At 39.5% G+C, this 25,316-nt stretch overlaps 2 protein-coding genes across 2 annotated transcripts; both read right to left on the bottom strand.

The window, feature by feature from the left end:
- Positions 1 to 6,738: 6,738 nt before the first annotated feature.
- LOC118941526 (uncharacterized protein in mobD 3'region-like) lies at positions 6,739 to 12,022 on the bottom strand. Its single transcript, XM_036955384.1, has 2 exons — positions 11,616 to 12,022; positions 6,739 to 6,967 (listed from the first exon to the last, which is right to left on the bottom strand). Exons 1-2 carry the CDS (start codon positions 11,988 to 11,990, stop codon positions 6,764 to 6,766), a joined length of 579 nt encoding a protein of 192 aa, XP_036811279.1. The 5' UTR covers positions 11,991 to 12,022; the 3' UTR covers positions 6,739 to 6,763.
- LOC118941525 lies at positions 11,691 to 25,088 on the bottom strand. The gene is made up of 3 exons (XM_036955383.1): positions 22,459 to 25,088; positions 21,360 to 22,394; positions 11,691 to 12,161 (listed from the first exon to the last, which is right to left on the bottom strand). Exons 1-2 carry the CDS (start codon positions 23,047 to 23,049, stop codon positions 21,714 to 21,716), a joined length of 1,272 nt encoding a protein of 423 aa, XP_036811278.1. The 5' UTR covers positions 23,050 to 25,088; the 3' UTR covers positions 11,691 to 12,161; positions 21,360 to 21,713.
- Between the last annotated feature and the right edge of the window lie 228 nt (positions 25,089 to 25,316).

The raw sequence follows: 25,316 nt of genomic DNA, 5'->3' as shown, positions 1-25,316 counted from the left end.
ACCTGCGGGCTCTCCTTCACTGCAGCCAACATGAGTAAAACGTTTAAACATGTTAACCCTCGCAAGGCTGCAGGCCAAGAACGGCATCCCCAGCCGCGCACTCAGAGCATGCGCAGACCAGCTGGCTGGTGTGTTTACGGACATATTCAATCAATCCTTATCCCAGTCTGCTGTTCCCACATGCTTCAAGAGGGCCACCATTGTTCCCGTTCCCAAGAAAGCTAAGGTACAGTGCCTTGCGAAAGTATTCGGCCCCCTTGAACTTTGCGACCTTTTGCCACATTTCAGGCTTCAAACATAAAGATATAAAACTGTATTTTTTTGTGAAGAATCAACAACAAGTGGGACACAATCATGAAGCGGAACGACATTTATTGGATATTTCAAACTTTTTTAACAAATCAAAAACTGAAAAATTGGGCGTGCAAAATTATTCAGCCCCTTTACTTTCAGTGCAGCAAATGATCACTCTGGATGAACTGCAGAGATCTACAGCTGAGGTGGGAGACTCTGTCCATAGGACAACAATCAGTCGTATATTGCACAAATCTGGCCTTTATGGAAGAGTGGCAAGAAGAAAGCCATTTCTTAAAGATATCCATAAAAAGTGTCGTTTAAAATTTGCCACAGCTGGGAGACACACCAAACATGTGGAGATGAAACCAAAATTGAACTTTTTGGCAACAATGCAAAACGTTATGTTTGGCGTAAAAGCAACACAGCTCATCACCCTGAACACACCATCCCCACTGTCAAACATGGTGGTGGCAGCATCATGGTTTGGGCCTGCTTTTGGTTAAAATTGATGGGAAGATGGATGGAGCCAAATACAGGACCATTCTGGAAGAAAACCTGATGGAGTCTGCAAAAGACCTGAGACTGGGACGGAGATTTGTCTTCCAACAAGACAATGATCCAAAACATAAAGCAAAATCTACAATGGAATGGTTCAAAAATAAACATATCCAGGTGTTAGAATGGCCAAGTCAAAGTCGAGACCTGAATCCAATCGAGAATCTGTGGAAAGAACTGAAAACTGCTGTTCACAAATGCTCTCCATCCAACCTCACTGAGCTCGAGCTGTTTTGCAAGGAGGAATGGGAAAAAAATTCAGTCTCTCGATGTGCAAAACTGATATAGACATACCCCAAGCGACTTACAGCTGTAATCGCAGCAAAAGGTGGCGCTACAAAGTATTAACTTAAGGGGGCTGAATAACTTTGCACGCCCAATTTTTCAGTTTTTGATTTGTTAAAAAAGTTTGAAATATCCAATAAATGTCGTTCCACTTCATGATTGTGTCTCATTGTTGATTCTTCACAAAAAATACAGTTTTATATCTTTATGTTTGAAGCCTGAAATGTGGCAAAAGGTCGCAAAGTTCAAGGGAGCCGAATACTTTCGCAAGGCACTGTAACTGAGCTAAACGACTACTGCCCCGTAGCACTCACTTCCGTCATCATGAGCTTTGAGAGACTAGTCAAGGACCATATCATAACATCAAGGCTCCAATTTGCTTACCACACCAATAGGTCCATAGATGACGCAATCGCAACCACACTGGACACGGCCCTAACCCATCTGGACAAGAGGAATACCTATTTGAGAATGCTGTTCATCGACTTCAGCTCAGCATTTAACACCATAGTACCCTCCAAACTCGTAATCGAGCTTCGACCCTGGGTCTCGACCCCCGCCCTGTGCAACTGGGTACTGGACTTCCTGACGGGCCGCCCCCAGGTGATGAGGGTAGGTAACAACATCTCCACCCCGCTGATCCTTAACACTGGGGCCCCACAAGGGTGCGTTCTGAGCCCTCTCCTGTACTCCCTGTTCACCCACGACTGTGTGGCCACGCACGCCTCCACAACTCAATCATCAAGTTTGCGGACGACACTACAGTGGTAGGCTTGATTTACCAACAACGACGAGACGGCCTACAGGGAGGAGGTGAGGGCCCTCGGAGTGTGGTGTCAGGAAAATAACCTCACACTCAACGTCAACAAAACTAAGGAGATGATTGTGGACTTCAGGAAACAGCAGAGGGAACACCCCCCTATCCACATCGATGGAACAGTAGTGGAGAGGGTAGTAAGTTTTAAGTTCCTCGGCGTACACATCACAGACAAACTGAATTGGTCCACCCACACAGAGACAGCATCGTGAAGAAGGCGCAGCAGCGCCTCTTCAACCTCAGGAGGCTGAAGAAATTTGGCTTGTCACCAAAAGCACTCACAAACTTCTACAGATGCACAATCGAGAGCATCCTGGCGGGCTGTATCACCGCCTGGTACGGCAACTGCTCTGCCCACAACCGTAAGGCTCTTCAGAGGGTAGTGAGGTCTGCACAACACATCACCGGGGGGAAACTACCTGCCCTCCAGGACACCTACACCACCCGATGTCACAGGAAGGCCAAAAAGATCATCAAGGACAGCCACCACTAACATTGAGTGGCTGCTGCCAACATACTGACTCAACTCCAGCCACTTTAATAATGGAAATTGATGGAAATTTACGTAAAAATGTATCACTAGCCACTTTAAACAATTTCACTTAATATAATGTTTACATACCCTACATTATTCATCTCATATGTATATACTGTACTCTATACCATCTACTGCATCTTGCCTATGCCATTCTGTACCATCACTCATTCATATATCTTTATGAACATATTATTTATCCCTTTACACTTGTGTGAATAAGGTAGTAGTTGTGGAATTGTTAGGTTAGATTAATCGTTGGTTATTACTGCATTGTCGGAACTAGAAGCACAAGCATTTCGCTACACTCGCATTAACATCTGCTAACCATGTGTATGTGACAAATACGATTTGATTTGATTTGATTTGAAATCCCTGAGCAGTTTCCTTCCTCTCTGGCAACTGAGTTAGGAAGGATGCCTGTATCTTTGTAGTGACTGGGTGTATTGATATACCATTCAAAGTGTAATTAATATCTTCACCATGCTCAAAGGGATATTCAATGTCTGCTTTTTTTTTACCCATCTACCAGTAGGTGGCCTTCTTTGCGAGGCATTGGAAAACCTCCCTGGTCTTTGTGGTTGAATTTGTGTTTGAAATTCACTGCTCGACTGAAGGACGTTACAGATAATTGTATGAGTAGGGTACAGAGATGAGGTAGTCACTCAGAAATCATGTTAAACACTATTATTGCACACAGAGTGAGTCCATGCAACCTTTTATGTGACTTAGGGCTCGGCCCCTTTTTTCTCAATTTCTGCCTGAATCACGTGCCCAAAGTAAACTGCCTGTAGTTCAGGCCCTGAAGCCAGGATATGCATATAATTGGTACCATAGGAAAGAAAACACTTTGAAGTTTGTAGAAATGTTAAAATAATGTAGGACAATATAACACAATAGATATAGTAGGAGAAAATCCAAAGAAAAACCAACCGGAATGTTTGTTTTTTGAGAGACCATCCTCTTATAAGGTCATACTGAAAATTAGCTCCCTGGATGCAATTCCTATGGCTTCCACAGGGTGTCAGCAGTCTATGTTCAAGGCTGCAGGCTTATAACTTCAAAAACGAATAAGAAATATCAGTTGTAGTACAGGGACACAGTCTTGGAAATTCGTGTTTGCACGCGCCATGAAGACAGGACGCACCTGCTAAATTCAGTTTCCTATTGAACATACTTCTTTCCGAAAGAAATATTATAGTTTGATTACATTTTAGGGTATCTGAGGAGTGAATAGAAATCTATTTTGACTCTTTGAAACAAAGTTTAGGGGTACATTTTTGGATTCCTTTCTCTGCATGTTGAATCAAATCGATGGCGCCGATTTTATCTAACAAAACAACACTACATGTCATTGCTGGGACCCTTTGGATGACAAATCAGAGGAAGATCTTCAAAAAGTAAGTGAATATTTAATCCCTATTTGTGAATTTATGACACCTGTGTCGGTGGAAAATATATTTTGATGTGGGGAACTGTCCTCCAACAATCACATGTTCGTCACTGTTAACGGACACCTGGCCACCTGTTTCCAGCCTGTTAACGGACACCTGGCCACCTGTTTACAGCCTGTTAACGGACACCTGTTTCCAGTCTGTTAACGGACACCTGTTTCCAGTCTGTTAACAGACACCTGTTTCCAGTCTGTTAACGGACACCTGGCCACCTGTTTCCAATCTGTTAACGGACACCTGTTTCCAGCCTGTTAACGGACACCTGGCCATCTGTTTCCAGCCTGTTAACGGACACCTGGCCACCTGTTTCCAGCTTGTTAACGGACACCTGGCCACCTGTTTACAGCTTGTTAACGGACACCTGTTTCCAGTCTGTTAACGGACACCTGTTTCCAGCCTGTTAACGGACACCTGGCCATCTGTTTCCAGCTTGTTAACGGACACCTGGCCACCTGTTTACAGCCTGTTAACGGACACCTGTTTCCAGTCTGTTAATAACGGACACCTGTTTCCAGTCTGTTAACGGACACCTGACCACCTGTTTCCAGCCTGTTAACGGACACCTGGCCACCTGTTTCCAGCTTGTTAACGGACACCTGGCCACCTGTTTCACGGACGCAATCCGACTACAGGCTCTCGTTGCCATAACAAAGGGGTTGAATACTTACTGACTTAAGACGTTTCAGGTTTTCATTTTAAATTTGTTTGTAAACATGAAAAGCATTTTATTTAATAAAATATTTTTTTATTAAAAATAAATATATGTTTATTGTATATGGCATACAAGTCATCTATATACTGTCCTCTATTAATGATTCCAGGTCGCAATTGTAAATGAGAACTTGTTCTCAACTTGCCTACCTGGTTAAATAAAGGTGTTCTCAACTAGCCTACCTGGTTAAATAAAGGTGAAATAAAAATACATAAAATAAATTCAAGGACATCTGGAAAAAATAATGTATATAGTTATTGAGCCAATAGGATGTGAGCAGCTTTTTAACCACTGTGACATGATGGTATAAACAAACTAGCCACATACAGAACAGGCAGTTTGACCTGACCTCTACACCAAAGATGTACTCTTGAAAATAGACACAATGCAAGTCGACTTGGAAACCACGTTGGGATTTATTTTTCTCGTCTTTGATTGTTGATTTTGTATTTACATAGATTGCCAACTTTTTGAAAAAAAAAAAAATCTTTGAATACATTTTGAAGGTAAACTGACAAGAGATAAGATTTGTGTCTGATATAATTATAATATTGAAAACCAGTTTCTAACTTAGCCTGGTCACAGATCAGTTTGTGCTGTATTGCTTGACAATGACCATAGGATTTGACAAGACAACACAAACAGATTTGGGACAGGAACAGGTTCAATGCTACATGGGTATATTCTGTTCTCGACCAGAAACACAAAGTCAGAAACACTCATCACACTCACTGCTAAACAAGCATCTCACTGTAAATTATACAAATTAATATATATATATATTAAGTATATACAGAGTATTCAGGAAGTATTCAACGTGTCTGTATCCACATTTTGTTACATTACAGCCTTATTCTAAAGTGAATTAAATCCCCCCCAAAAAATTCAACTCATCAATCTACACACAATGCACCATAATGACGAAGCAAAAAACAGGTTTTTAGAAATGTTAGCAAATTTATACAAATAAAAAAAAACTGAAATATAACATTTACATTAGTATTCAGACCTTTTACTCATGGGGGATGGTGCCAGGTTTCCTCCAGACGTGACGCTTGACATTCAGGCCAAAGAGTTCAATCTTGGTTTCATCAGACCAGAGAATCTTGTTTCTCATGGTCTGAGAGTCCTTTAGGTGCCTTTTGGCAAACTCCAAGCAGGCTGTCATGAGCTTTTTACTGAGGAGTGGCTTCCATCTGGCCACTCTAGCATAAAGGCCTGATTTGTCGAGTGCTGCAGAGATGGTTGTCCTTCTGGAAGGTCCTCCCATCACCACAGAGGAACTCTGGAGCTCTGTCAGAGTGACCATCAGGTTCTTGGTCACCTCCCTCACCAAGGCCCTTCTACCCCGACTGCTCAGTTTGGCTGGACGGCCAGCTCTAGGAAGAGTCTTGGTGGTTCCAAACTTCTTCCATTTAAGAATGATGGAGGCCACTGTGTTCTTGGGGACCTTCAATGCTGCAGAAATGTTTTGGTACCCTTCCCCAGATCTGTGCCTCGACACAATCCTGTCTCGGAGCTCTACGGATAATTCCTTCGACCTCATGGTTTGGTTTTTGCTCTGACATACACTGTTAACTGTGGGACCTTTATATAGACAGGTGTGTGCCTTTCGAAATCATGTCCAATCAATTGAATTGACCACAGATGGACTCCAAGGACGTTGTAGAAACATCTTAAGGATGATCAATGGAAACAGGATGCACCTGAGCTCAAATTCAAGTCTCATAGCAAAGGGTCTGAATACTTATGCAAATAAAGGTATGTCTGTTTTTCGCTTTGTCATTATGGGGTATTGTGATGTCATTATGGGGTATTGTGATGTCATTATGGGGTATTGTGATGTCATTATGGGGTAGTGTGTGTAGATTGATGAGGAACATTTTTATTTAATCCATTTTAGAATAAGGCTGTAACGTAACAAAATGTGGAACTAGTTAATGGTTTCTGAATGCAGTGTATAACTTAACACATGACATGTACCACAGTGGAAAATAAGCCCTCATGTTTTAGGGCAGGGAAACATAACATCATATTGAACCTAATATTGTGGTAATAATGTTCAACCTAGGACTTGTTCTGGTTCAATACATTACAGACCCATAACTCTAACCTAGGCCTTGTTCTGGTTCAATACACTGAAGCCCTTTAAGAGCCCATTGAGGATAGCCCTGTGGGTCGGCGTTCTGTAGGTCGGCGTTCTGTAGGTCGGCGTTCTGTAGGTCGGCGTTCTGTAGGTCGGCGTTCTGTAGGTCGGCGTTCTGTAGGTCGGCGTTCTGTAGGTCGGCGTTCTGTAGGTCGGCGTTCTGTAGGTCGGTGTTCTGTAGATCGGTGTTCTGTAGGTCGGCGTTTTGTAGGTCGGTGTTCTGTAGGTCGGCGTTCTGTAGGACAGTGTTCTGTAGGACAGTGTTCTGTAGGACAGTGTTCTGTAGGACAGTGTTCTGTAGGTCAGTGTTCTGTAGGACAGTGTTCTGTAGGACAGTGTTCTGTAGGTCAGTGTTCTGTAGGTCAGTGTTCTGTAGGACATTCAGGACAGTTCTCCAGGGCATCATGGTAGAAGGCAGAGTTCTATTGGCTGTAGGCGTGGCTGTAGTGTTCTGTAGGACACAGACTAGTAGGTTCTTTTGGCAATAGATGTGTTCTGTAGGGTGTGGTAGGTAGAGGTGGAGGTGGGGGCACTAGGTAGGTGGAGAACGTCATCGCCCTTTCATCCTTGCCATGATCTGCAACACATATAACACTATATAACACATATAACACTATATAACACATATAACACTATATAACACTATATAACACTATATAACACTATATAACACATATAACACTATATAACACTATATAACACTATATAACACATATAATACTATATAACACTATATAACACTATATAACACATATAACACTATATAACACCATATAACACTATATAACACATATAACACATATAACACTATATAACACATATAACACTATATAACACTATATAACACTATATAACACTATATAACACATATAACACTATATAACACTATATAACACTATATAACACATATAATACTATATAACACTATATAACACATATAATACTATATAACACTATATAACACTATATAACACTATATAACACATATAACACTATATAACACATATAACACTATATAACACGTATAACACATATAATACTATATAACACTATATAACACTATATAACACATATAACACTATATAACACTATATAACACATATAATACTATATAACACTATATAACACTATATAACACTATATAACACATATAACACTATATAACACTATATAACAGATATAATACTATATAACACTATATAACACTATATAACACATATAACACTATATAACACTATATAACACATATAACACTATATAACACATATTACACTATATAACACTATATAACACTATATAACACTATATAACACATATAACACTATATAACACATGTAATACTATATAACACTATATAACACATATAACACATATAATACTATATAACACTATATGACACATATAACACTATATAACTATATAACACTATATGACACATATAACACTATATGACATATATAACACTATATGACACATATAACACTATATAACACATATAACACATATAACACTATATAATACATATAACACATAAAATACTATATAACACATATAACATATATAACACATATAACACATATAACACTATATAACACTATATAACACTATATAACACATATAACACTATATAACACATATAACACTATATAACACTATATAACACATATAACACTATATAACACGTAACACAATAACATATATAACGCATATAACACTATATAACACATATAACACTATATAACACATCAATCAAATCGATGGCGCCGATTTTATCTAACAAAACAACACTACATGTCATTGCTGGGACCCTTTGGATGACAAATCAGAGGAAGATCTTCAAAAAGTAAGTGAATATTTAATCCCTATTTGTGAATTTATGACACCTGTGTCGGTGGAAAATATATTTTGATGTGGGGAACTGTCCTCCAACAATCACATGTTCGTCACTGTTAACGGACACCTGGCCACCTGTTTCCAGCCTGTTAACGGACACCTGGCCACCTGTTTACAGCCTGTTAACGGACACCTGTTTCCAGTCTGTTAACGGACACCTGTTTCCAGTCTGTTAACAGACACCTGTTTCCAGTCTGTTAACGGACACCTGGCCACCTGTTTCCAATCTGTTAACGGACACCTGTTTCCAGCCTGTTAACGGACACCTGGCCATCTGTTTCCAGCCTGTTAACGGACACCTGGCCACCTGTTTCCAGCTTGTTAACGGACACCTGGCCACCTGTTTACAGCTTGTTAACGGACACCTGTTTCCAGTCTGTTAATAACGGACACCTGTTTCCAGTCTGTTAACGGACACCTGTTTCCAGCCTGTTAACGGACACCTGGCCATCTGTTTCCAGCTTGTTAACGGACACCTGGCCACCTGTTTACAGCCTGTTAACGGACACCTGTTTCCAGTCTGTTAATAACGGACACCTGTTTCCAGTCTGTTAACGGACACCTGACCACCTGTTTCCAGCCTGTTAACGGACACCTGGCCACCTGTTTCCAGCTTGTTAACGGACACCTGGCCACCTGTTTCACGGACGCAATCCGACTACAGGCTCTCGTTGCCATAACAAAGGGGTTGAATACTTACTGACTTAAGACGTTTCAGGTTTTCATTTTAAATTTGTTTGTAAACATGAAAAGCATTTTATTTAATAAAATATTTTTTTATTAAAAATAAATATATGTTTATTGTATATGGCATACAAGTCATCTATATACTGTCCTCTATTAATGATTCCAGGTCGCAATTGTAAATGAGAACTTGTTCTCAACTTGCCTACCTGGTTAAATAAAGGTGTTCTCAACTAGCCTACCTGGTTAAATAAAGGTGAAATAAAAATACATAAAATAAATTCAAGGACATCTGGAAAAAATAATGTATATAGTTATTGAGCCAATAGGATGTGAGCAGCTTTTTAACCACTGTGACATGATGGTATAAACAAACTAGCCACATACAGAACAGGCAGTTTGACCTGACCTCTACACCAAAGATGTACTCTTGAAAATAGACACAATGCAAGTCGACTTGGAAACCACGTTGGGATTTATTTTTCTCGTCTTTGATTGTTGATTTTGTATTTACATAGATTGCCAACTTTTTGAAAAAAAAAAAAATCTTTGAATACATTTTGAAGGTAAACTGACAAGAGATAAGATTTGTGTCTGATATAATTATAATATTGAAAACCAGTTTCTAACTTAGCCTGGTCACAGATCAGTTTGTGCTGTATTGCTTGACAATGACCATAGGATTTGACAAGACAACACAAACAGATTTGGGACAGGAACAGGTTCAATGCTACATGGGTATATTCTGTTCTCGACCAGAAACACAAAGTCAGAAACACTCATCACACTCACTGCTAAACAAGCATCTCACTGTAAATTATACAAATTAATATATATATATATTAAGTATATACAGAGTATTCAGGAAGTATTCAACGTGTCTGTATCCACATTTTGTTACATTACAGCCTTATTCTAAAGTGAATTAAATCCCCCCCAAAAAATTCAACTCATCAATCTACACACAATGCACCATAATGACGAAGCAAAAAACAGGTTTTTAGAAATGTTAGCAAATTTATACAAATAAAAAAAAACTGAAATATAACATTTACATTAGTATTCAGACCTTTTACTCATGGGGGATGGTGCCAGGTTTCCTCCAGACGTGACGCTTGACATTCAGGCCAAAGAGTTCAATCTTGGTTTCATCAGACCAGAGAATCTTGTTTCTCATGGTCTGAGAGTCCTTTAGGTGCCTTTTGGCAAACTCCAAGCAGGCTGTCATGAGCTTTTTACTGAGGAGTGGCTTCCATCTGGCCACTCTAGCATAAAGGCCTGATTTGTCGAGTGCTGCAGAGATGGTTGTCCTTCTGGAAGGTCCTCCCATCACCACAGAGGAACTCTGGAGCTCTGTCAGAGTGACCATCAGGTTCTTGGTCACCTCCCTCACCAAGGCCCTTCTACCCCGACTGCTCAGTTTGGCTGGACGGCCAGCTCTAGGAAGAGTCTTGGTGGTTCCAAACTTCTTCCATTTAAGAATGATGGAGGCCACTGTGTTCTTGGGGACCTTCAATGCTGCAGAAATGTTTTGGTACCCTTCCCCAGATCTGTGCCTCGACACAATCCTGTCTCGGAGCTCTACGGATAATTCCTTCGACCTCATGGTTTGGTTTTTGCTCTGACATACACTGTTAACTGTGGGACCTTTATATAGACAGGTGTGTGCCTTTCGAAATCATGTCCAATCAATTGAATTGACCACAGATGGACTCCAAGGACGTTGTAGAAACATCTTAAGGATGATCAATGGAAACAGGATGCACCTGAGCTCAAATTCAAGTCTCATAGCAAAGGGTCTGAATACTTATGCAAATAAAGGTATGTCTGTTTTTCGCTTTGTCATTATGGGGTATTGTGATGTCATTATGGGGTATTGTGATGTCATTATGGGGTATTGTGATGTCATTATGGGGTAGTGTGTGTAGATTGATGAGGAACATTTTTATTTAATCCATTTTAGAATAAGGCTGTAACGTAACAAAATGTGGAACTAGTTAATGGTTTCTGAATGCAGTGTATAACTTAACACATGACATGTACCACAGTGGAAAATAAGCCCTCATGTTTTAGGGCAGGGAAACATAACATCATATTGAACCTAATATTGTGGTAATAATGTTCAACCTAGGACTTGTTCTGGTTCAATACATTACAGACCCATAACTCTAACCTAGGCCTTGTTCTGGTTCAATACACTGAAGCCCTTTAAGAGCCCATTGAGGATAGCCCTGTGGGTCGGCGTTCTGTAGGTCGGCGTTCTGTAGGTCGGCGTTCTGTAGGTCGGCGTTCTGTAGGTCGGCGTTCTGTAGGTCGGCGTTCTGTAGGTCGGCGTTCTGTAGGTCGGCGTTCTGTAGGTCGGCGTTCTGTAGGTCGGTGTTCTGTAGATCGGTGTTCTGTAGGTCGGCGTTTTGTAGGTCGGTGTTCTGTAGGTCGGCGTTCTGTAGGACAGTGTTCTGTAGGACAGTGTTCTGTAGGACAGTGTTCTGTAGGACAGTGTTCTGTAGGTCAGTGTTCTGTAGGACAGTGTTCTGTAGGACAGTGTTCTGTAGGTCAGTGTTCTGTAGGTCAGTGTTCTGTAGGACATTCAGGACAGTTCTCCAGGGCATCATGGTAGAAGGCAGAGTTCTATTGGCTGTAGGCGTGGCTGTAGTGTTCTGTAGGACACAGACTAGTAGGTTCTTTTGGCAATAGATGTGTTCTGTAGGGTGTGGTAGGTAGAGGTGGAGGTGGGGGCACTAGGTAGGTGGAGAACGTCATCGCCCTTTCATCCTTGCCATGATCTGCAACACATATAACACTATATAACACATATAACACTATATAACACATATAACACTATATAACACTATATAACACTATATAACACTATATAACACATATAACACTATATAACACTATATAACACTATATAACACATATAATACTATATAACACTATATAACACTATATAACACATATAACACTATATAACACCATATAACACTATATAACACATATAACACATATAACACTATATAACACATATAACACTATATAACACTATATAACACTATATAACACTATATAACACATATAACACTATATAACACTATATAACACTATATAACACATATAATACTATATAACACTATATAACACATATAATACTATATAACACTATATAACACTATATAACACTATATAACACATATAACACTATATAACACATATAACACTATATAACACGTATAACACATATAATACTATATAACACTATATAACACTATATAACACATATAACACTATATAACACTATATAACACATATAATACTATATAACACTATATAACACTATATAACACTATATAACACATATAACACTATATAACACTATATAACAGATATAATACTATATAACACTATATAACACTATATAACACATATAACACTATATAACACTATATAACACATATAACACTATATAACACATATTACACTATATAACACTATATAACACTATATAACACTATATAACACATATAACACTATATAACACATGTAATACTATATAACACTATATAACACATATAACACATATAATACTATATAACACTATATGACACATATAACACTATATAACTATATAACACTATATGACACATATAACACTATATGACATATATAACACTATATGACACATATAACACTATATAACACATATAACACATATAACACTATATAATACATATAACACATAAAATACTATATAACACATATAACATATATAACACATATAACACATATAACACTATATAACACTATATAACACTATATAACACATATAACACTATATAACACATATAACACTATATAACACTATATAACACATATACCACTATATAACACGTAACACAATAACATATATAACGCATATAACACTATATAACACATATAACACTATATAACACATATAACACTATATAACACATATAACACTATATAACACATATAACACTATATAACACTATATAACACATATAACACTATATAACACATATAACACTATATAACACTATATAACACTATATAACACTATATAACACATATAACACTATATAACACATATAACACTATATAACACATATAACACTATATAACACATATAACACTATATAACACTATATAATACATATAACACTATATAACACATATAACACTATATAACACATATAACACTATATAACACATATAACACTATAACATATATAACACATATAACACTATATAACACATATAACACTATATAACACATATAACACTATATAACACATATAACACTATATAACACATATAACACTATATAACACTATATAACACATATAACACTATATAACACATATAACACTATATAACACATATAACACTATATAACACATATAACACATAACACAATAACATATATAACGCATATAACACATATAACACAATAACATATATAACACATATAACACAATAACACTATATAACACATATAACACATATAACACTATATAACACATATAACACTATATAACACATATAACACTATATAACACTATATAACACATATAACACAATAACATATATAACACATATAACACAATAACACTATATAACACATATAACACATATAACACTATATAACCCATATAACACTATATAACACATATAACACAATAACATATATAACACATATAAAACATACAACACTATGTAACACTAACACATATAACACTATATAACACATATAACACTATATAACACTATATAACACTATATAACACATATAACACTATATAACACATATAACACTATATAACACATATAACACTATATAACACTATATAACACATATAACACTATATAACACATATAACACAATATAACACATATAACACTATATAACACATATAACACTATATAACACTATATAACACTATATAACACATATAACACTATATAACACTATATAACACTATATAACACTATATAACACATATAATACTATATAACACTATATAACACAATAACATATATAACACATATAACACTATATAACACATATAATACTATATAACACTATATAACACAATAACATATATAACACATATAACACTATATAACACATATAACACTATATAACACATATAACACAATAACATATATAACACATATAACAATATATAACACATATAACACTATATAACACATATAACACTATATAACACATATAACACTATATAACACATATAACACTATATAACACTATATAACACATATAACACAATAACATATATAACACATATAACAATATATAACACATATAACACTATATAACACTATATAACACATATAACACTATATAACACATATAACACTATATAACACTATATAACACATATAACACAATAACATATATAACACATATAACAATATATAACACATATAACACTATATAACACATATAACACTATATAACACTAACACATATAACACTATATAACACATATAACACTATATAACACTATATAACACGACATAACACTACATAACTCTATATAACACTATATAACACTATACAACTCTATATAACACTTTATAACACTATATAACTCTATATAACTCTATATAACTCTATATAACACTATACAACACGACATAACACTACATAACTCTATATAACACTATATAACACTATATAACACTATACAACTCTATATAACTCTATATAACTCTATATAACACATAACACCATATAACACATATAACACTATATAACACTACAGTGCCTTGCGAGAGTATTCGGCCCCCTTGAACTTTGCGACCTTTTGCCACATTTCAGGCTTCAAACATAAAGATATAAAACTGTATTTTTTTGTGAAGAATCAACAACAAGTGGGACACAATCATGAAGTGGAAAGACATTTATTGGATATTTCAAACTTTTTTAACAAATCAAAAACTGAAAAATTGGGCGTGCAAAATTATTCAGCCCCTTTACTTTCAGTGCAGCAAACTCTCTCCAGAAGTTCAGTGAGGATCTCTGAATGATCCAATGTTGACCTAAATGACTAATGATGATAAATATAATCCACCTGCGTGTAATCAAGTCTCCGTATAAATGCACCTGCACTGTGATAGTCTCAGAGGTCCGTTAAAAGCGCAGAGAGCATCATGAAGAACAAGGAACACACCAGGCAGGTCTGAGATACTGTTGTGAAGAAGTTTAAAGCCGGATTTGGATACAAAAAGATTTCCCAAGCTTTAAACATCCCAAGGAGCACTGTGCAAGCGATAATATTGAAATGGAAGGAGTATCAGACCACTGCAAATCTACCAAGACCTGGCCGTCCCTCTAAACTTTCAGCTCATACAAGGAGAAGACTGATCAGAGATGCAGCCAAGAGGCCCATGATCACTCTGGATGAACTGCAGAGATCTACAGCTGAGGTGGGAGACTCTGTCCATAGGACAACAATCAGTCGTATATTGCACAAATCTGGCCTTTATGGAAGAGTGGCAAGAAGAAAGCCATTTCTTAAAGATATCCATAAAAAGTGTGCCACAGTTTGCCACAAGCCACCTGGGAGACACACCAAACATGTGGAAGAAGGTGCTCTGGTCAGATGAAACCAAAATTGAACTTTTTGGCAACAATGCAAAACGTTATGTTTGGCGTAAAAGCAACACAGCTCATCACCCTGAACACACCATGCCCACTGTCAAACATGGTGGTGGCAGCATCATGGTTTGGGCCTGCTTTTCTTCAGCAGGGACAGGGAAGATGGTTAAAATTGATGGGAAGATGGATGGAGCCAAATACAGGACCATTCTGGAAGAAAACCTGATGGAGTCTGCAAAAGACCTGAGACTGGGACGGAGATTTGTCTTCCAACAAGACAATGATTCAAAACATAAAGCAAAATCTACAATGGAATGGTTCAAAAATAAACATATCCAGGTGTTAGAATGGCCAAGTCAAAGTCCAGACCTGAATCCAATCGAGAATCTGTGGAAAGAACTGAAAACTGCTGTTCACAAATGCTCTCCATCCAACCTCCATCCAACCTCACTGAGCTCGAGCTGTTTTGCAAGGAGGATGTGCAAAACTGATATAGACATACCCCAAGCGACTTACAGCTGTAATCGCAGCAAAAGGTGGAGCTACAAAATATTAACTTAAGGGGGCTGAATAATTTTGCACGCCCAATTTTTCAGTTTTTGATTTGTTAAAAAAGTTTGAAATATCCAATAAATGTCGTTCCACTTCATGATTGTGTCCCACTTGTTGTTGATTCTTCACAAAAAAATACAGTTTTATATCTTTATGTTTGAAGCCTGAAATGTGGCAAAAGGTCGCAAAGTTCAAGGGGGCCGAATACTTTCGCAAGGCACTGTATATATAACACTATATAACACATATAACACTATATAACACATATAACACTATATAACACATATAACACACAACACATATAACACATATAACCCATATAACACGATATAACACTATATAACACATATAACAATATATAACACTATATAACACATATAACACTATATAACTCTATATAACACTATATAACACGACATAACACTACATAACTCTATATAACACTATATAACACTATACAACTCTATATAACACATATAACACTATATAACTCTATATAACATTATATAACACGACATAACACTACATAACTCTATATAACACTATATAACACTATACAACTCTATATAACACATATAACACTATATAACACATATAACACTATATAACACATATAACACACAACACATATAACACATATAACCCATATAACACTATATAACCCATATAACACTATATAACACTATATAACACATATAACACTATATAACTATATAACACATATAACCTATATAACCTATATAACCCTATATAACCCATATAACACTATATAACCCATATAACACTATATAACACATTTAACACTATATAACACATATAACACATATAACACTATATAACACATATAACACTATATAACACATATAACACTATATAACACATATAACACTATATAACACATATAACACTATATAACACATATACCACTATATAACACATATAACACTATATAAACACTATATAACACATATAACACTATATAACCCATATAACACTATATAACACATATAACACTATATAACACATATAACACTATATAACTATATAACCCATATAACACTATATAACACATATAACACTATATAACACATATAACACTATATAACACATATAACACTATATAACACATATAACACTATATAACACATATAACACTATATAAACACTATATAACACATATAACCTATATAACCTATATAACCCTATATAACCCATATAACACTATATAACCCTATATAACACATTTAACACTATATAACACATATAACACTATATAACACTATATAACTATATAACCCATATAACACTATATAACACATATAACGCTATATAACACATATAACACTATATAACACATATAACACTATATAACACATATAACGCTATATAACACATATAACACTATATAACACATATAACACTATATAACACTATATAACTATATAACCCATATAACACTATATAACACATATAACGCTATATAACACATATAACACTATATAACACATATAACACTATATAACACATATAACGCTATATAACACATATAACACTATATAACACATATAACACTATATAACACATATAACACTATATAACCCATATAACACTATATAACACATATAACACTATATAACACATATAACACTATATAACACATATAATCCATTATGACATTTTATATTGAAGTTAAGATAAAGATGTTCCCTTTAAATACTTATTTTCCACCATAATTTGCAAATAAATTAATAAAAAATCCTACAATGTGATTTTCTGGATTTTTTTCTTCTCATTTTGTCTGTCATAGTTGAAGTGTACTTATGATGAAAATTACAGGCCTCTCTCATCGTTTTAAGTGGGAGAACTTGCACAATTGGTGGCTGACTAAATACTTTGTTGCCCCACTGTATATTTTTCCTTACAGGCAGATAAAAAGCCCATGTTTGTAATTCTGCCAGCTGACTCCAGTTCACCTCCCCTCTGGCCAGCTGAAGGACACACACAATTTACATCCCAAATGGCACTCTATTCCCTATTTAGTACACTACTTTTAACCAAAGCCCATGGTCAAAAGTAGTGCACTAAATAGGGAATAGGGTGCAGGCAGAGGGGACGCAGGCAGAGGTCTGCAGTCAGTATAGTACGCCCAAAATACTCCTCTCTGCCAGACCGGACTAATGCGACAGGGAACATCTCTAATATATTTCAGCCTTTATATTTCATCTCATCATTTAGAATCTAGATGGATTTTGGCAGATTTTCTAGTCTGTTAAAAGCAAAAATAATTACAGGACAGGTGCCAGTCTAAGAGAGAGGGATCTGTGCAGATGGAGAGAGAGAGGGATCTGTGCAGATGGAGAGAGAGAGGAAGGGAGAGAGGGATCTGTGCAGATGGAGAGAGAGAGGAAGGGAGAGAGGGATCTGTGCAGATGGAGTGAGAGAGGAAGGGAGAGAGGGATCTGTGCAGATGGAGAGAGAGAGGGATCTGTGCAGATGGAGGGAGAGAAGAAGGGAGAGAGGGATCTGTGCAGATGGAGAGAGAAAGGGATCTGTGCAGATGGAGAGAGAGAGGAAGGGAGAGAGGGATCTGTGCAGATGGAGAGAGAGAGGAAGGGAGAGAGGGATCTGTGCAGATGGAGAGAGAGAGGAAGGGAGAGAGGGATCTGTGCAGATGGAGTGAGAGAGGAAGGGAGAGAGGGATCTGTGCAGATGGAGAGAGAGAGGGATCTGTGCAGATGGAGGGAGAGAAGAAGGGAGAGAGGGATCTGTGCAGATGGAGAGAGAGAGGGATCTGTGCAGATGGAGAGAGAGAGGGATCTGTGCAGATGGAGAGAGAGAGGAAGGGAGAGAGAGAGGGATCTGTGCAGATGGAGAGAGAGAGGAAGGGAGAGAGGGATCTGTGCAGATGGAGAGAGAGAGGGATCTGTGCAGATGGAGAGAGGAAGGGAGAGAGGGATCTGTGCAGATGGAGAGAGAGAGGGATCTGTGCAGATGGAGAGAGAGAGGGATCTGTGCAGATGGAGAGAGAGAGGAAGGGAGAGAGAGAGGGATCTGTGCAGATGGAGAGAGAGAGGAAGGGAGAGAGGGATCTGTGCAGATGGAGAGAGAGAGGGATCTGTGCAGATGGAGAGAGAGAGGCAGGGAGAGAGAGGGATCTGTGCAGATGGAGAGAGAGAGGGATCTGTGCAGATGGAGAGAGAGAGGGATCTGTGCAAATGGAGAGAGAGAGGGATCTGTGCAGATGGAGGGAGAGAAGGATCTGTGCAGATGGTGAGAGAGGAAGGGAGAGAGGGATCTGTGCAGATGGAGAGAGAGAGGGATCTGTGCAGATGGATAGAGAGAGGGATCTGTGCAGATGGAGAGAGAGAGGGATCTGTGCAGATGGAGCGAGAGAGGAAGGGAGAGAGAGGGATCTGTGCAGATGGAGAGAGAGAGGGATCTGTGCAGATGGAGAGAGAGAGAGATCTGTGCAGATGGAGAGAGAGAGGGAGGGAGGGATCTGTGCAGATGGAGAGAGAGAGGGATCTGTGCAGAGAGAGAGAGGGAGGGAGGAATCTGTGCAGAGACAGAGAGAGAGGGATATGTGCAGAGAGAGAAAGGGAGAGAGGGAGGGAGAGAGAGATTGAGAGTATCTGTGCAGAGAAAGAGAGGGATGGAGAGATACAGAGTGTAGGAGAGAGAGAGAGAGAAAGAAAGAAAGAGGGGCTAACTGACTAGGTCTTTTTGTGTTTGTTTCATTAGTCTATTGTTGACACAGTCCCAACATGTTTTGCTTGTCAGCAATTTTCAGTTTCAGTTTTCAAGATATGTAACTTTCAAAATATAGCAATCTGGCAGGTATGATCGACTAATGAACAAATCCCAGTTTTCCTTTAAGGGATTTCTCTCCCACACTGAACCCTGTTGGGGAATGAGCAGAAAGCTCTGCAGTGATGTCCCTCCCTGCTCCACACAGTCGTCAATGTTATTATGTCTCCAATAAATGTCCTTTAGGAATCTACTTTCTAGATGAGAGAAATCTGCAACTGTAAGTCAGTTGAGAGACACACTTTCTGCTGTGTGCAGGAATGAAAAGCTGGAGGCGTTTGCCCCCCCCCCCCCGCGTCTCTCCAGCCTGCAGCCTGTCAGCAGCCCTCCCCTCTTCTCCCTCCCCCTTCTTTCCAGCCTGCCAGCTCCCCCTCTCCTTCTCCCCCCCTCCCCTTCAACCGCCTCTTCTCCTGCCAGCACCATTCCCCTCCTCTCCCTCCTCTCTCCAGCCTGCCAGCACCCCTCCCTTCTCCAACCAGCACCAACACTGACAGTCCCTCCCCTTCTCCAACCAGCACCAACACTGACAGCCCCTCCCCTTCTCCAACCAGCACCCCTCCCCTTCTCCAACCAGCACCCCTCCCCTTCTCCAACCAGCACCAACACTGACAGTCCCTCACGTTCCCACGTACCCCTGCCCTCTCTGTCTCAGCTCTAACTTCTGCCACCCCTCAGCTCCGCCCCATCCCCTGGTGCTGTTACCATGGTAACTCTTACATCGGAGGCCAAGTCACCGGCGTGTGTATTTGTCTTTCTGTTTTAATCAGAGAGACACTGGCCTCTAAAGCTTGTTGGCTGCGATGGCAGGTTGTGCATGTGTGTGTGTGTGTGTAGCGTGTTTTGTGTGTGTGTGTGGTTGCGTGTGTTTGGTCACGGATGTAGTAAGGAGGAATAACACAAATACTGAACACGATACATATGATATGTAAAACCAACTACTACATATAATTGGATAACAACGCAAAAAGCTTGTACATACCTGTTAAACTTCGCACAGAGAGGCAAACTGGATGGATGCCGGGGATAGAAGGTGGGGATTTGGGGTCCGATGGTCTCTGGCTAGAACACAGCACTTTCCTGTTAAGTCACGTGACATGAGGAAGGTCCAGGAGGAGAGACTGGAGCAGAGACTGGAGCAGAGACTGGAGCAGAGACTGGAGCAGAGACTGGAGCAGAGACTGAAGCAGAGACTGAAGCAGAGACTGGAGCAGAGACTGGAGCAGAGACTGGAGCAGAGACTGGAGCAGAGACTGGAGCAGAGACTGGAGCAGAGACTGGAGCAGAGACTGGAGGAAGGGTCTAGGAGGGTATAAAACATAGCGATATCTAATCTCTATGGTATAGAATGTCCTCCACTGCAGAACCAGGAGGGTATAGAATGTCCTCCACTGCAGAACCAGGAGGGTATAGAATGTCCTCCACTGCAGAACCATAGGGGGTATAGAATGTCCTCCACTGCAGAACCATAGGGGGTATAGAATGTCCTCCACTGCATAACCAGGGGGGTATAGAATGTCCTCCACTGCAGAACCAGGAGGGTATAGAATGTCCTCCACTGCAGAACCAGGAGGGTATAGAATGTCCTCCAAACGGAAAACCCAGAAGGGTATAGAATGTCCTCCACTGCAGAACCAGGAGGGTATAGAATGTCCTCCACTGCAGAACCAGGAGGGTATAAAACATAGCGATATCTAATCTCTATGGTATAGAATGTCCTCCACTGCAGAACCAGGAGGGTATAGAATGTCCTCCACTGCAGAACCATAGGGGGTATAGAATGTCCTCCACTGCAGAACCATAGGGGGTATAGAATGTCCTCCACTGCAGAACCATGGGGGGGTATAGAATGTCCTCCACTGCAGAACCAGGAGGGTATAGAATGTCCTCCAAACGGAAAACCCAGAAGGGTATAGAATGTCCTCCACTGCAGAACCAGGAGGGTATAGAATGTCCTCCACTGCATAACCAGGGGGTCTAGATTGTCGTCCAATGCAGAACCAGGAGGGTATAGAATGTCCTCCACTGCAGAACCAGGAGGGTATAAAACATAGCGATATCTAATCTCTATGGTATAGAATGTCCTCCACTGCAGAACCAGGAGGGTATAGAATGTCCTCCACTGCAGAACCAGGAGGGTATAGAATGTCCTCCACTGCATAACCAGGAGGGTATAGAATGTCCTCCACTGCAGAACCATAGGGGGTATAGAATGTCCTCCACTGCAGAACCATAGGGGGTATAGAATGTCCTCCACTGCATAACCAGGGGGGTATAGAATGTCCTCCACTGCAGAACCAGGAGGGTATAGAATGTCCTCCACTGCAGAACCATGGGGGGGTATAGAATGTCCTCCACTGCAGAATCATAGGGGGTATAGAATGTCCTCCACTGCAGAACCATAGGGGGTATAGAATGTCCTCCACTGCATAACCAGGGGGGTATAGAATGTCCTCCACTGCAGAACCAGGAGGGTATAGAATGTCCTCCACTGCAGAACCATGGGGGGGTATAGAATGTCCTCCACTGCAGAACCATAGGGGGTATAGAATGTCCTCCACTGCAGAACCATAGGGGGTATAGAATGTCCTCCACTGCATAACCAGGGGGGTATAGAATGTCCTCCACTGCAGAACCAGGAGGGTATAGAATGTCCTCCACTGCAGAACCATGGGGGGGTATTGAATGTCCTCCACTGCAGAACCAGGAGGGTATAGAATGTCCTCCACTGCATAACCAGTGGGGTCTAGATTGTCCTCCAAACGGAAAACCCAGAAGGGTATAGAATGTCCTCCACTGCAGAACCAGGAGGGTATAGAATGTCCTCCACTGCATAGCCAGGGGGTCTAGATTGTCGTCCAATGCAGAACCAGGAGGGTATAGAATGTCCTCCACTGCAGAACCAGGAGGGTATAGAATGTCCTCCACTGCAGAACCAGGAGGGTATAGAATGTCCTTCACTGCATAACCAGGAGGGTATAGAATGTCCTCCACTGCAGAACCATGGGGGGTATAGAATGTCCTCCACTGCAGAACCAGGAGGGTATAGAATCCATAATAGCAGCAGAGGGGGTGGAACAGGAGAGAGTGTCTAGGAGGGTATAGAAAACCTCTGCAGCAAAACTAGGAAGGTGTAGATTCTATACTATACTCCACTGCACAACCAAGGCTCTGATGTTTCCTGTTATATGACATGAGGAGAGACAGGCATAGGATCCTGGAGGACAGTCCAGGAGTGTTTGTAGAACATACCGGTCTTTATACTATAGAACACCTCTACAGTAGAATCAGGTTCCAGGTAGATTATATTCTACAGTAGAATCAGGGGCCAGGTAGATTATATTCTACAGTAGAATCAGGGGCCAGGTAGATTATATGCTACAGTAGAATCAGGGGCCAGGTGGATTATATTCTACAGTAGAATCAGGGGCCAGGTAGATTATATTCTACAGTAGAATCAGGGGCCAGGTAGATTATATTCTACAGTAGAATCAGGGGCCAGGTAGATTATATTCTACAGTAGAATCAGGGGCCAGGTAGATTATATTCTACAGTAGAATCAGGGGCCAGGTAGATTCTATACTGCAGTAGAATCAGGGTTCTCTCTGATGCCTCATCAGCAGCTGGCTGGGTTGTGTTGTGCTGACATCACTCTGAGTGATGTCACGTTGCTCTGCCACAGCTGCTTCGTCAGCGGTTGATCGGTCGGCTCGGCCGTACGGTGAAGACAGGAGGAGAGTACAGCCAAGGGCTCAGAAACAGCACAAGTACAGTATACACTACACACTTAGAAAAAAAGACTTCCAAAATGGTTATTTGGCTGCCACCATAGGATAACTCTTTTTGATTCCAGTTAGAACCCTTTTCGGTTCCGGGTAAAAACTATTTTTTGGATTCCATGTAGAACCCTCTCTGGAAAGGGTTCTTCAAAGGGTTCTCCTATGGGGACAGCCGAAGAACCCTTGTAGATTCTAGATAGCACCTTTTTTTCTAAGAGTGTACAACACACAGTTTCTCCATCTGCATCGCAACACACAAAAGAGTCCCTGGTCTGCTTTAGGGCTCTCAGACCACTCACTTGCGCTTCCCTTTCCCCCTTTCTATCTGATTCTCTCTCCCCCTACAGAGAGAGAAGGGCTCTGTTAAAAGCAGCCAATGTGGCTAGTTGTCATGGAGTTGTGCTTCCCGGGGCAACAATGGTTCTTTTCATTCCAACAGCACAGCTCTCAGTTGGGTAGATCTGATAAAGAGGGAGCATGGAAGGGGCTGTGTTACTAGGTGGAACACTCTGATCCACATAATATATTATGTCCCAAACTGTTAGTTTATAATCCACAAGAGCAGATCTTTGTCCAAGTCAACCTGCATTCACTATTTTATTTTACTTATTTGTCTTCTTCATTGATTTGCATATTATAAAGTGTACTTTTGGCTTTAAGATAATATGTCTAAACCATACAAAGGAATGCTTCTGATTTCACCAAATAAATGGGTGAGGTGTAAAGAGGAAAGGGTCATCATAGGACAGGAGACACCATTCCTCATGAGAGACAAACGTTTTAAAGCTGTGCAGCATTGAAGCTAGTTAGGAGGCTGTTAGCAGTCAGAGAGCACTATGATGACACACCAAATGATGACCACCAATCAGAGAGCACTATGATGACACACCAAATGATGACCACCAATCAGACACCATTATGATGATACATCAAATGATGACCACCAGTCAGAGAGCACTATGATGACACACCAAATGATGACCACCAATCAGAGAGCACTATGATGACACACCAAATGATGACCACCAATCAGAGAGCACTATGATGACACACCAAATGATGACCACCAATCAGACACCATTATGATGATACATCAAATGATGACCACCAGTCAGAGAGCACTATGATGACACACCAAATGATGACCACCAATCAGAGAG

Source organism: Oncorhynchus mykiss, chromosome 19, assembly GCF_013265735.2.
Source record: "Oncorhynchus mykiss isolate Arlee chromosome 19, USDA_OmykA_1.1, whole genome shotgun sequence".
In the NCBI taxonomy this organism is placed as follows: Eukaryota; Metazoa; Chordata; class Actinopteri; order Salmoniformes; family Salmonidae; genus Oncorhynchus; species Oncorhynchus mykiss.
The sequence above is the reverse complement of the archived record's forward strand: the minus strand, read 5'-3'. Positions and strand labels throughout refer to the sequence as shown.

Coding starts and splice junctions, on each gene's coding strand:
- LOC118941526 (XM_036955384.1), bottom strand. CDS start 11,990: ATGATGCCCTGGAGAACTGTCCTGAATGTCCTACAGAACACTGACCTA. Junction 6,968..11,615: donor CCGACCTACAGAACGCCGAC/CCACAGGGCTAT, acceptor CAGAACACCGAC/CTACAGAACGCCGACCTACA.
- LOC118941525 (XM_036955383.1), bottom strand. CDS start 23,049: ATGGTTCTGCAGTGGAGGACATTCTATACCCTCCTGGTTCTGCAGTGG. Junction 22,395..22,458: donor CTGGTTCTGCAGTGGAGGAC/ATTCTATACCAT, acceptor GCAGTGGAGGAC/ATTCTATACCCTCCTGGTTC.